The 14,715-nt window shown below is 39.2% G+C and overlaps 1 protein-coding gene across 15 annotated transcripts in view; it reads left to right on the top strand.

Annotated features, from left to right (window-relative positions):
• MCPH1 (microcephalin 1) overlaps window positions 1-14,715 on the top strand; it is a 193,583-nt gene that overhangs the window by 47,863 nt on the left and 131,005 nt on the right. For all 15 annotated transcript variants that reach the window (XM_053286315.1, XM_053286316.1, XM_053286319.1 and 12 more), the window contains 2 exons: window positions 2,659-2,751; window positions 5,088-6,026. In XM_053286315.1, the coding sequence (XP_053142290.1) occupies window positions 2,659-2,751; window positions 5,088-6,026 (1,032 nt within the window). The remainder of the gene's footprint in view (window positions 1-2,658; window positions 2,752-5,087; window positions 6,027-14,715) is intronic.

The raw sequence follows: 14,715 nt of genomic DNA on the forward strand, positions 1-14,715 counted from the left end.
ACTGTTGAGTCTGCGCATTTTACAGCAATGGTTCCTTCGGGCTTACCACCCACGAATCGAACCTCAGACCAAGAAACCGGTTGTAAACCGCCCAGAGACATAAGTTTTGGGCGGTATAAAAATGTTTTAATAAATAAAATAAATAAAAAGGTACTGCTTCCGAAAAATGTACTGGCCTCCTTGCTATGGTGGATGGATCGGGACAACCTATTACAGGGAGTTCCCTTCAAAATGCCGGGACCAACCGTGACGGTGACAACAGACACCTCAATGATGCGGTGTGGCGCCCACCTGAGCGAGCACACAGTGCAAGGCCGCTGGACTCCATTGTAGGGGTATTATCATATCAATTACTTGGAACTCCTGGCAGCTTACAAGGCCCTGCAGGCATTCCATGTCCGTTCGATAGGGCAGATCGTTCAGCTACAGCTGGACAACACGACAGCCATTGCTTATATAAACAAACAAGGAGGAACTGTGTCCAGGTCCCTCTGCAATCTCAGTCTCAAGATCTGGAATTGGTGTGTCCCCCGATCAATTCATATCATGGCAATTCACATCAAAGGGACCCTCAGTTGCCTAGCGGATTCCCTCAGCAGAGACATTCGAACAGATCTAGTACTTTGACAACACCAGTGATTGTACGACAACTTTTCCGCTCCTGGGGGATAGCCCAAGTGGATCTTTTCGCAACTCAAGGAAACAAGAAGTGCGAGCAGTATTGTTTGCGCATGGGTCTGGGACTACTGTCAAAAGGCGATGCCTTCCAGTTCCGATGGACACAGGACTTGTTTTATGCTTATCCTACGATACCACTGATGACCAAGGTGGTAGCCAAGGTGTTGCAGGACCAAGCACGAGCGATAGTAATTGCACCATGGTGGCCAAGGCAACCTTGGTTCACACATCTACTCAGACTCTCCGGTGGAAATTACAGGAGGCTCCCTTGGTGGCCGGATCTCTTCACTCAGGATCAAGGACGGATGCTGCACCCAGACCTGTCAGTTCTCGGCCTGACAGCATGGAAGATAGGCTTCTAAGAAAGATCCTGCTGAACACCAGGAAATCCTCAATGAGGCCTAGCTACAGGGCTAAATGGCGCAGGTTTTGCGCACACACTACTAATAGGGGCTTCCAGCCCAAGCAGACAAGCCTCAAGGAGGTCCTTCTCTACCTCATCTCATTAAAGGATAAAGGTCTTTCAGACATCTCTATAAAAGTTCATATGGCAGCACTCTCTGCCTGGCATAGTGGCTGGGATGGAAAAACTTTGTTCTCTGACCCTATGTGTAAAGATTTTCTAAAAGGGATCAATAACATATTCTCCAGTAAGGCCACCAGCTGAAAAATGGAGTTTGTCACTGGTTCTTGCAGCGCTCACAGAACCACCGTTTGAACCGATGGCTAAGGCCACTTTGAGATTGACAACTATGAAGATGCTATTCTTGGTGGCCATTACCACAACGCGCCGGGTCAGTGAACTCGGGGCCCTCCGTATTGATGAGCCCTACACTAAATTCTATCCTGAGCGCGTAGTCATGTACCTAGAACCTGAGTTTAGGCCAAAAATAGTGACGGACTTCCACTTAAATACAAATATTGTGTTACCAACCTTTTTAAGAGATCCTTCCACTCCACTGGAACGCTCGATGCATTCCCTGGACGTGCGTAGGGCACTCCTCTACTATCTTAATGCTACGAGTCACATCCGGCAGACAGCACACCTCTTAGTGTGTGTGAAAGGCAAGGAAAGAGGGTTGCCGCCAAGTAGACAGCAACTTTCCTTTTGGCTGGTGGAGCTGATAAAGCTGGCCTACGATCTTCAGAAGATGACTCCGTCGTCCATGCTTCATGCATATTCAACCAGAGCTTATGCCATCACGGTGGCACATTTCGCTGGGATTAGGTTTGAGAACATTTGTGCTGTGGCAACCTGGTCGTCACAGCGGACCTTTGTGAAGCATTATGCGGTTGATTTCCGCAATGCGGCTGCAGCAGGATTTGGATGGGCGGTACTCAAACGAGTGCTGCAGTAGCTTGTGGCACCCATCTCCAATAAAGAAGCTCGTAATTCACCCACAGTTATGGATGTCCAGGACCACTACTCAGATAAACAGGTTGCTTACCTGTAACAGATAATCTGGTGGTGGTTCTGGACATTCCTAAAACCCGCCCGTCCATCCCCGCAATGACACAAGCAGCAGGCTCTAAGCATGTATGTTCAGAACATGTTCAACACTGCATAATAGTCTCTAAAAGTAGTTGGCCATCAAGAAACTGAGTAAGGGATGCCCAACCGCCACTAGAGGGTACTGCAGTCACGTGTAGGAGGTGGTTGAGGGTGTCTCGAGGAGCTAGCGAATTCTAACTGAAGCTGATCTGCACAGGCACAGAACCCACGGTTATCAATGTCCAGAACCACTACCAGATCATCTGTTACAGGTAAGCAACCTGTTTTTCCTATTTATCTTTGAGATCTTTGTTACTGAATACATTTGAAATTTTAAAAACAAATGGGAATCTGTAAAATGCTTGTCATTACTGACATATGAAGGTTTATTTACCAGGTGTCTTAGTAGTTAAAAGTATTTGAGCTTGGAGTTAGTCTAAGCTAAAACATGTAAGATGCCTTTAAGTTAACTTAACTCAAATGTTTAGCTTCACAGATGTCCCAGGTGTCTGACTCCAATTCTGTTCCAACGGAGCACGAAGCAACTCTTGTTTCTACCAGATCAACTTGTACATTATCAGGTAATACAAATCTCTTCTCCTATGTGTTGCAGCACTCAGTTTCAAAAAGCAAATTCTGAGGCTTGGGGAGACTGTTAAGAATAGTGTAGAATATGGTGCACTGGCCTGCCAATCTGGGAGGAGAAGGCAACAACTACACTCCTCCTGCAAAGTTCCTTCACCTAATCCATTATAACAGAGTGTTTTAAAAATGGAAACTCAGTGAAATTGAGTATGTGTGGAGTGTTTAAATGCTTTCACACAAAATAGCTAGCCAACAGTGTGTTATTAAACACTGTGTGTTATTAAAGAGTTATTAAATAACTCTTGTATTTGACAGCCTGATTGGCCATGAAATGGATTGTCATGTGGCTTCTTTCAGGACCTGGCTTTAATAGATATATTTTCTATAATCCTAAATTCTCACACAGTGTGTTAGAAACATAGGAATGTTTTATTGAAGAGAGCAGCTGAAGCTCCTGTCAATTTGCAGATAAAAGTGTTAAGTATTTTAAAGCTCTAGTGTGCCCTAGTATTATCATAAAAGAGTAAATGAAATGTCTCTGGCCTCTCCCCCCCCCCCCGCCCCAGTTCGTTTTTGTTTTAAACATTTAGAGCTTCATTAGAAACAGATAATAAGGGTATTGTATGTGAAATTGGATTCTGGGTTCTGTGTTTGTGATCTGTTGAAAGCTCCTTAGTTTTTGTTGGCATACTTACTGAGACCATGTGCATTGCTTTTGATACAAAGGTCAATATACAAAGATGATGATTCAGATTTTATAGCAATGAGTTATAGCAGATATTTGGAGTAGACTTCTACCTTGATGATATGTTGTCATTATTAGGAGGCATCATTGATGTTAAAGATAGGAATAGCCCACCTGTTTCATTTATACATTAGGGTATGATTCAACAGAGGTAGTCAGATTTGTCTGTTACAGCAAACAGAATCTTATGGCACTCCTAAAACACATCTAGCATATATTGTAAATGTTCATGGGGCAGAATGCACTTTGGCAGATGCATAATGTGGTCACCTAAATGAACATATGTACATATGTGCACACACACATATCTATCTATCCCTTGAGTACAGAGAGAAGGAAAACACAAACACACACGAACTTTTGACATTATGTATTGACTGACATGTTGCACAGTGCACTGCATGCGGGGAGGAACTGTGCTTGTTCAAAGCTGCTGTTTTAGCTAGCTCATTACACTTGGAGCTTGTGTTGCACAACTGCAAGCTAGTTCATGGCTGTGCAACAGTTGCACAATTGAAACACACTCCATACATGACAGTAGGAGCTCTTGAACAAGAGAACTGTAGCGTAACTACGCTCTTGTGCAAATCTCTGTTTTAGTGCAATAATAACATCCTTTTATGCAAGTGCTACAGTACTTGTTCCACATATGGTACGCTGTGGAACATGTCAACCATTGTGCTTTTTTTGTTTGTGTTCCCCACCCCCCACCATTACAAATTGAGGCCCAAAAGTCAAGCGATGTAAGGGATAGCAGTAAATGTGTGACATTGCTATGCAGAGCAAAATGAAAGCAAGATCCAGTTGGTCCTTGCCAATGAATATGACTCATTCCTGTCTAGTTGCCCTAGTACTGAATGTATAGAAAGACTGATCATGTAAATAAATTCTTAAAGAGGATCAAATACTTTCTATAATAAGTTAGGATTTGTTTAGAACAAGTTCCATGATATCAAATTTGCTGGTGAATTTCTGCTAGAGTAGGATTGGTAGCGCTTTAAAAATTGCATTTAAAAAAACACCATGGCAAGTTATAAAACTTTCAGAATTTCATTGTAAGCATTTCTTGTAGCAAAGTAGTGATGAGTAGCAGTGGCACTACTACTTACTTCCTCTAGAAAATGGGTGTGAAAGTCTTTATACATGTTATTCTTCCTACAATATTATTGTAAGAGAAGATATGGTATTACCATGAAATGTTAAAAACGCAAATATTTCTTTTGCCACTACAGCATACATTGGGAAATGTACATTGGCATTTAGAATGATATAGGGCAGTTTCAGACAAGGTTGTATTCCTACACAGATATCACTTCTGTGTAGGAAAATCACATGTATTCTGAGTGTGTGTGCTGCTTCACCATAGGTTCATGTTGTGGGATGCTACATGTATACCTGACACACATGGTGCTCATATGTTTTTCCTATACAGATGTAAGCTGTGTGTAAGTAGGAAAATAAACATGCATGATCTAAGTGGCCTTTAAACATGTACACCCAAATACAAGACTGAGTACTGTTATTTTTAAATACAAGTTAATTTCTTTGTTGATATACTTAATGTTTTCAGTTTTTAATATCTTGTAGAAAGAGACAGCAGCGATCCTTTAAACTCAAGTTTCACGGACATTTTGGGAAATTCTGAAAGCAAGAGACTTAGAAAGGAATCTACCAAATGTATGCTTCAACTTGAAACCACTGCAGAAATGACTACAGCAACATTAGCAAGCTCTCCTGCTTGCAGAGGTGACTGCAGACATTTAAAGAAAAGACTAATTCTGCCAAATGACTTGGAGAGTGACTTCCTGGCCAAAAAGACAAATTCTGAAATGCTTTCACAAAAACAGAGTTACAGGGATGATTGGTATACTGCTAGAACTGAAAAATCAGTTCATTTGGAAATTGCTGAAGGTACCAACAACAATCACTTAAATTCAGAAAAAGGCAGTGGACGTTTTAGTGATGTAACTTTTTCTACATTAACAACTGATTATGTTTCCATCAATGAGCAGCAGAAAAAGCCCAGAAGGAGATCAAGTATTGAACCAAGCACCTCAGCGTTGTGTGTGAGAGATTCTCACAATGACTTTTTGCAAGCAATACTTACTCCTGTTAAGTCACCTAAAGACCAAGATTATTCTTATGAAGATTATTTTTCACCCACTAATTTTAATACAAACAAAATAAGAGTTAGCCTTCCTTCTCAATGTCTGCAGAAATCACCGCGTCTCAGCAAAATGGTATGTGAATATAGCCCCTCAAGTAAGCAAAAGGCAAAAATACAAGAGCCTAATGAAAAAGGGGCAACTTCTAGCAAAAAGAGGAAAAGGGTGTCTGAGATTAATGAGAGTGCTGCAAGTAGTGATTCTGTGCTGGCTCCATCTCCACAGAATAAAAAAAGTGCAACTTTAAATATGTCACAGAGAGAGAAAGGAACCATTTTGGAAACTTCAGACTGTCATCTGAATCTTAGCATTCAGAAAAAGAACTGCACAACCAATGTAAATGGATGCTCTCCTAGAGCTGGTAAGTTGCTATTAAGACATGACCATCTAGAGAGATAGCACTATGAACTTCTTAAAATATTTGAAAAACTTTATTCTGGGGTGGTAAATTGAGAGAGGGTTGTTTTTGTTTTGTTTTCATTTTTAAATGTGCATTCAAAGAATAAAAATATTGTATATGGAATGTTTTTGTGAAAATTTTTTTTGAAAAATGTGGACTAGTAAATATTTTCAGGGATTAGAAAATGTCACAAACAGCGGAGAATGGGAGCTTTTTCTTACTACTCAGTACTCCATAATTTTTTTGCATTTTTGTGACCTAATTTTGCATTCATTAAATTATAACCTAATTGTGACTTAAGTGTATGTTCATTAAGTTTTGTATTCTTATTATGGATTTCAAGATCTCATTAAATCCAACATCTGAAAATTAGTTTCACATCAATTAGTGACAGTAAGAAGGAGCTCCAAAGAACTCTGTTGTTTTAAAATACATAGCTCTGCAATTCTTCTTTGAGATAGGGATGAATGAAGTTCAGACCATGTATAAAAAATTGGATTTGCAGAAGGTTTAGGTTATACGGAAGTTTGGTTATGTTCTTACATGTGTAAACAAATTGGAAAACCTCTCTTAGGAACGTTAATTATAGAAATAGAAGTTCATATTTGGAATCTATTACGCAAATACAACTGAGCAAGTATAAACGATGATAAATTGGTAGCTAAAGCTATTGCATACTATTCTGCTTTGGTACATTTAACATTTTGTTAAATATATGAGAGCTGTTTAACTCTCATATATTTAACATAGGAAAAATAAGATTGGTTTTACTTTGTAAAATGTAATCATTTAGTCCGAAAATTCTACAATAGTAGGATTTAGTACGACCCTCTTGAAATCTTTTAGGTTGGTTTTTTTTTTTTACTGAAGCATTTATTACTTTTAAAGCTGTTTTATGAATATTAGAAAAACTGAGGCACCAGAATTCCTAAATATAGTTCAATGTGTGTATCTTTTAAACTGCATGTTGGATTGATAATATGAACGATTGAGATTCTAAGGCCTAGATACACGGCTAGGTACGCAAAACGGAAAGTAGTTTGACATAATCTGTGGTTCTTATATTGAGTAGGATTTAATTTTTAATTGACTTTCACGGAATGTATAGTGTACAGTCACCATGTGCATGAGAAATCTTTGGTCATTTGAAAATGGAATAAATAATGAAAATGTATTGGATTTCATTATGTTTTGTGAACAGAAGACTTCCTTAAAATGTCGTGCCAATATAATTCCAAATTACCTGCATAAATGATTTAAGCTCTTCAGCTTTTATAACCTAGATAGTTGTTTAAGAATTCATTACATGTAAAATAAAGACAAAACTTTTTTAGAAATTCTGTCTTCTGTGCATCATACTAGGTCTGTGTAATGGATGGCTTGTGAACCCTGTGGAAACCTTTACTTTGTGTTGCTGGTGTTTCGCCTATGTCTCTTTAAAGCTGGAACCTTGTGCAAATTACAGCTCTTACTGAGTATTTCCTAGGCAAATATGGCAATGAACTTGAGCAATGGCAGAGAGTACACTGCTTCCTGAAACGTAATTTGGGATGCAAGCACTGGGGTAGCGGAGGGCTAAGTGGCATAATTTATCCTCTCAGTTGATTCTGTATTATCCTTTGTAAAGGAGAGTTCTTTTCTGGAGAAGAGGCTATGAATAAGGAGAGAAAAACAGGCACTGAAGCTTCAGTCTGAGGTAGACTTGATTTCTCTCTCTCTCAGAATAAAAATATTGTATGCTTACATAAATGGGAAAAACTGGTAGATAAATGCAAAGTGATCCAGTTCCCTTTTCTAGCCTGCTTCTTATCCTGTCTTAAAAAATAAAATAAAATGCCCTCTTAGATGGGAGGAGTAACTAGAAGTTAAGTGTTCATGTCAATGGTTGACATGATGTGTAACGCGTACCATGGGTGATTCTGCACTTCTCACACTGCTGTGAGTGTCTAGAACAATGGCAGTGCGGTTCCACAGGAGCACTCTTCTATAATGTATTTTATTATTATTTTATTTTACATTTTATATCCCGCTCTTCCTCCAAGGAGCCCAGAGCAGTGTACTACATACTTCAGTTTCTCCTCACAACAACCCTGTGAAGTAGGTTAGGCTGAGAGAGAAGTGACTGGCCCAGAGTCACCCAGCAAGTATCATGGCTGAATGGGGATTTGAACTCGGGTCTCCCCGGTCCTAGTCCAGCACTCTAACCACTACACCATGCTGGCTCCACATATTGTAGGAGCACATATGTATGTAATTGTATTTGAGCGATGTGGCCATTATTTTCAATGGCTGTAGCATTGCGTATGTGCGGTTTTACTTGTTAGCACAAGATTACTCTTGTGCAACAGCTCTATATTATTCTAGTTCTCTACAACAGCACAGACGGTGCAGAACTATCTGCAGTATGCTGCATGTCATGTCAGCCAGTGTATTTTACAAAGCTGAGTAACCTGTCTGAAATCTAGTTTTATCCTCCCCCCTTAGAATCCAATGCTATCCATGTTTACTAGAAATACAGTTAAGTCTCGATGGGACTTCAGTGGGACTTATTTCCAACTAATGTGCATAAGACTGTAGCTTTTATATAATCTAAACTTTTCTGACATTTAAAAATTGCCTTCAGTTACCTTTCAGAAACTGTATCTTGCATTTTTAAAGGCATAATTTGTAGACAAAGTCCCTTAAGATGGGGAGGGGAGGGTGGGATATTGCTTCAGAAAAGTTAGTAGATCATGTTATTACTATATATATTTTTAGCGCTTTTCAGCAAAAAAACAAAAAATGGTTTTGTGGTTTACATAGAAAAAGAATAAGGAAGGAAAAAAATGTTGACCTCAAAGCACTCAGTCTAAAAAGAAAGACAGAGTAGACACCAGCAACAGCCACTGGAGAGATGTTATGCTGGCACTGAATCATGCTCACTGATCTCCATTTATAGCTTTGTTTTACCTTCAGGTGTCTGGGAGTAAATCCCATTTAATAGGGAGACTAAAATATGCAGAGGATCTCAGTGGAATTTTCTGAGCAATCACCAAGTTGTGAAAACTGCTGTGTTGTATCTAGTCTGAGTAAACCTAGTTCTGCTAAGTTGCACAGTCAGAACTAAAAAATATCTTCAAATTTACAGTAGAGAAGTAAAACTCGAGTGTTGCATGTACTGAGTTAGCAAACCTGAGTTAACAACTCCTAAGCTGAACTAAACTGATCATTGATGGCATACGTTCTGATAAATGTGGACAGAAGGTAGTGATTTGGACCCACAAAGAATATTTTAATCTGAGTAGTAATAGGTGCCTAAAAATGTAGTGGCCCGAAGTAGCATAGGTTCTTGTGACTAACTGCATTGAAACTAATCTTTCATCTATGGAGAGATGAAAAGAGATGCTATATGTGAGATAATATTGATGCAGTTTCATCCTCTACCTCAGCATGAATTTAAATGTTTTTGTTTACAAATTATTGATGTATGTATGTAGTTTGTTTTAAAATGTGACATAGTTTTCTTGGGTTAATGTTGTAGTATTACCTTCTTTAATTAATAAAAGTAGCCCCCAGAGCTATTTGAACTGTGTATCCCTTTCTTACAGGTGTACATGTAAACACACACACAATATAAATAAAAATGGCAAGATTAGCATAATAGGGAAAACAACACATGAAGTGGAAGTCTTGATTCCTGTTTTCCTGCACATGGTCCTTTTTTAATGAATTATTTCACACTGCAATAGCAGCTTTGAATGTACAAATCAGTAATTTGGTAGCCCCTCCTATGAAGAGATCTTGGTGCTTCCATGGTAATCTGTTGTAGCAATCTTTAAGAATTTTATTTGCAGCAGTCTCTCATTGAAAATTCTTTCTCAGTTTTAAAACTACCATTCATCAATTGCTTTAGTAGATGAGACTATCAAAGACTATAAATCATGAGTAATACACATAAATGAACTTATGTAAATTGTGGAATTTAAAATTTTCAAGATTCATAGTCTCATCCCATGTTTTGAATATTTTGGAATGATCTCCAGTCTCTGAGGTATTTGTCTTGCTTTGTGTCGGTTCCTTTGGCCTACATCCTTGCATACTTACAAAGGTGTTATGCAAAGAAAGGAACTTCCAGACCAGTCCTCTTGCTAGTGGAAGATGTTGACAAATTCCACAACAGGCTGAGCAACTCTCATTCATTCATTCATTCATTCGATTTCTATACCACTCTTCCAAAAATGGCTCAGGGCAGTTTACACAGAAAAATAACAAATAAATAAGATGGACCCCTGTCTCCAAAGGGCTCACAATCTAAAAAGAAGAAACATAAGATAAACACCAGCAACAGTAACTGGAGGTACTGTTCCAGGGGTAGATAGGGCGAGTTACTCTCCCCTTGCTAAATAAAGAGAATTGCCACATTAAAAGGTGCTTCTTTACCAAGTTAGCAGGGCTGTGCTCAAGTGATCACACTAGCTGCTGTGCAATGTTTTATGCTTCCCAGAAAAGTGCTTTCACTAGCATTTATGCAACATCACAGAGCACTACAACTCCATACAACTCCTCAGTTGTGTGCAGCTTTTCTTTTTGCAGTAGCACAATACTATTCCAGATGTCAGCCTTCATGTAATATGGAAGCAAAACAAGTGCATTAGTGGAAACTCTCCAACTCATGTTGAGTTTCTCTTTTAGGTACTCAAATACATAACAAAATAACACTGGTTTAATGGAACACCATTGGTGGTGCTAGAACTAGTTCGCATATGCATGTAAGAACAGCCTGCTGGATTAGGTCCAAGGTCCATCTAGTCTAGCATCCTGTTTTGCACAGTGACCCACCAGATGCCACTGGAAGCCTACAGGCATGAGTTGAGGGCCTGCCCTCTCTCCTCTGTTACTCCCCTGCAACTGGTATTCAGAAGCATCCATTCCTGCCTATGAAGCTGGAGCACCCTCCAGCCTATAGCCCTCCAATTCGTAGCCGTTGATAGACCTCTCCTCCATGTAGTTATCCTCTTAAAGCCATCCAAATTAGTAGCTAACACCACATCTTGTGGCCAGGAATTCCACAAGTGGATTATGTGTTGTGTGAAAAAGTACTTCTGTTTGTTGGTCCTAAACTTCTTGGCAACCAATTTCATGGGATGACCCCTGGTTCTAGTGTTATGTGTGTGAGAGAGAAATTTCTCTACACCATGCATGATTTTATAGACCTCTATCATGTCTCCCCACAAGCTTTTTCTCTAAACTAAAAAGCCCCAGGTGTTGTAGCCATGCCTAATAAAGAAGGTGCTCTAGGCCCCTGATCATCTTGGTTGCCCTCTTCTGCACCTTTTCCAGTTCTACAATGTCCTCCTTTAGGTATGGTGAACAGAATTGTACGTAGTACTCCAGGTGTGGCTGCACCATCGTTTTGTATAAGGGCATTATAATATTAGCAGTTTTATTTTCAATCCCCTTCCTAGTGATCGCTAGCATGGAATTGGCCTTTTTCACACAGTCAGGCACCTGCAGCTCAGATCCCATCAGTGTATACTTGAAGTTGGGGTTTTTCGTCCCAATGTGCCTCACTTTACACTTGCCAACATTGAACCGCATTTGCCATTTTGTTATCTACTCACCCAGTTTGGAGAGATCCTTTTAGAGCTCCTCACAATCTGTTTTGGATTTCACTACCCTAAATAGTTTGGTGGTATCTGCAAATGTGGCCACCTTTCTGCTCATCCTAACTTCTAGATCATTTATGAATAAATTAAAAAGCGCTGGTCCCAGTACAGATCCCTGGGGGACCCCACTTCTTGGCTCCATTGTGAAACCTCTCCATTTTATAACTACCCTCCGTTTCCTGTCCTTCAACCAGTTAGCAATCCACACATGTACTTGTCCCCTTATTCCATGACTGCTAAGTTTTCTCAAGAGTCTTTGATGTCACTTGGACCCCTCCTTTGATTATAACCTGGACCCCTTCCCAATTTTACCTTGGTAGCATGGGATGGTGGGACACTGCAGCATATTTCCTTCTTGTAATATTGCAAGCTCCACATCATGGGGGAGGGGAGGGTGCGAAGAGCTTGATGCAGATCCTTCCATATCAGTGCTGTATTTGCTGCTTGTGCAAGGTGGTACCTCTCAACTTTTGTAAGCAGCTTTTCAGACAATGCAAGGGGACATGTTAAGAGGGGCACTCAAGCACATGATGACACTCTCCATGCAGCACTTTTGGATGTTAGTCGGAGTGTTTCTACTAGGTAACTGTGCCAAACCATTGCCATCTAATAGCATTAAAAGTGCCACTCTTTCCAGTGTCCCCCATCCTGTTTTATGTTGCAGCATCATTCCAATTCTAGAACTTTAGATAATCTAAATCCCTCTTTCCTATACTTGTTTCACCTGCTACTTATGGATTGAACAAAGTAAGTGATTATGGAAGGAACTACTTTACATTTACCTGAAGATATCTGAAGTGAGTTTATATGAATTTGTAAATCTAGAGGCAGATTAATCCTCACATGACACATAAAAGGTGCCACACGGTAGCAAGCTTGGGGGTGTGTGTGTGTGTGTGTGTGTGTGTGTGTGTGTGTGTGTGTGTGTGTGTGTGTGTGTGAGAGAGAGAGAGAGAGAGAGAGAGAGAGAGAGAGAGATGCTGACACTGGTGGGTTCACACAACAAAGTTGGCATGTTCCACCCAACTTTAGGTTCCTGACATCTGTAACAAACTCCCCTTCTGGAAGTTGGGCTCACTGTCAAACTATGGAAACTGGTGCAGCAGCTTTTGCCATGCTGTGTGAATTTGCCCTAAGTATCTGGATAATAAATACTGTGGTCAGGATTCAAAGAATGAATGAAGGAGGATGCACGTAGCTGGAGTTGTACTTAAATTCAGGGCAGCTGTTCCTTCTGCTGAAGAAACGGGCCACTGTTCAATTTTTAAAGTGCCTTGCCTTTTTGGAAATATGAAAGTATATGATGATAAGCAACATTAAGGTTCTGCACATGTGTTTTCTCACATATGTCCATTGCAACCCATTTCATGAAAACCATGAATCCTTAAATAAGAGAGAAAACTGATTTAATAGTAGTAACACAAAATGTCACTTTTAGCACAGGCAATGGGAGTACATCTTTCATTTTTATCAGTTGTCACAGATAATCTTAAAAAATGACAACTCTCTTTGGAAGGAACTTGGGTATTATTTCAAAGACATGAACCCTTTTCTTAGACAAACCCTTTTCTTAGACCCCTGCATCCCTTTTTGAAAATCAGTGTTACATTGGCTACTTTTCAGTCTTCAGTTACAGAGCCTAATTGTAGGGATACATTACATATTTTTGCAAGGAGATCGGCAATTTCACATTTGAGTTCTTTAAGAACTCTCAGGTGGATGCCTTCTGGCCCTGGTGGTTTGTTAATTTTGCCAGACAGTTTAGAATGTCATCTTTCGTCACCACTATCTGAATGGATAGTGGTTCCAAGCATTCATAACTTTTTAAAAAAACATATTTTTTTCAATTTTATTGAAACATAAAGCAAAAGAAAAGAAAAACAGTGTCATATTTCTTTAAGCAAGTACTAGAAAGAAAACATTCTGAATATATTAACAGTTCTAAGAAAATTTGGCAGCAATGATCAACATTTGATTACATCTGATCAATACTTGGTTGCACAAAGCTGTACATAAAACTTCACAAATCAAATCCGGACAATGGGAACAAATGATGTCCTTGTCAGATATTAAAGTTTATAAAGGGATCCCAAGTTGACATGAATGACTCAGTTGAGACTTCATTCATATAAGCTGAAACTTTAGAAATTGAGGCATAATCCCATAATTTCGAAAACCAATCATTTAAAGAGGAGACTTCAGAAACGCCAATTATGAGCATATAAAATCCTGGCTGCAGTAATCATATATAAAGACAGCTCATTACATTTAGAAGGAATATAAGGTTTTGTCATCCTTAAAAGAAAGATTTCCGGTAAAAAAGGAAATTTAATCCCTAAAATTTGTTCCATTTTCTCATGAATTTGCTTCCAATACAATTGAGCCTTATTACAGGTCCACCACATATCGAAAAATGACCCTGGTTGGCAATTACATTTCCAACAGCTTTTTGAGAATGAATTATTTATCGTATTAATTATCAGGGGAGTCATGTACCATCTGAAAAACATCTTATACCAGTTTTCCCTTAGGTTATAACACATTGTAAATCTCACGTTTCTTTTCCACTGGTATTCCCAGTCAGAAAAATCAATCGTCCTGTTAAAATTCTGCATCCACTTTATCATGCACTCTTTAACCTGCTCCATCTTTGTCTCATATTTCAGCAACAGATTATATATTTTTCCCAAGAAATGGTCCTTATTTTGGCTAATTAAGTCTTGGAAGTCAGTCAGTTCTATAAGTTTTCCACCTTGTATTTGTAACTCTTTCCGTACTATCGAACTAATCTGGACCTGTTGAAACCAAGGTGGTTGTTGAGATTCAGAATCTGACTTGCTCTGCATTAAGTCTTGAGTTCAGCTTTGCAAAGTATATAAATTGTCTTTCCATAATTTGTACTTATAAGAAGATTCTTCTTCATAAAAGTAAAAATTCAAAATTGACGCCAAAGGAGATAATCTTGGACTTATTCTTTTTTGGTATTTATCCCAAACACAAAAAAG

This window comes from Hemicordylus capensis, chromosome 1 (genome assembly GCF_027244095.1).
Source record: "Hemicordylus capensis ecotype Gifberg chromosome 1, rHemCap1.1.pri, whole genome shotgun sequence".
NCBI lineage: Eukaryota > Metazoa > Chordata > Lepidosauria > Squamata > Cordylidae > Hemicordylus > Hemicordylus capensis.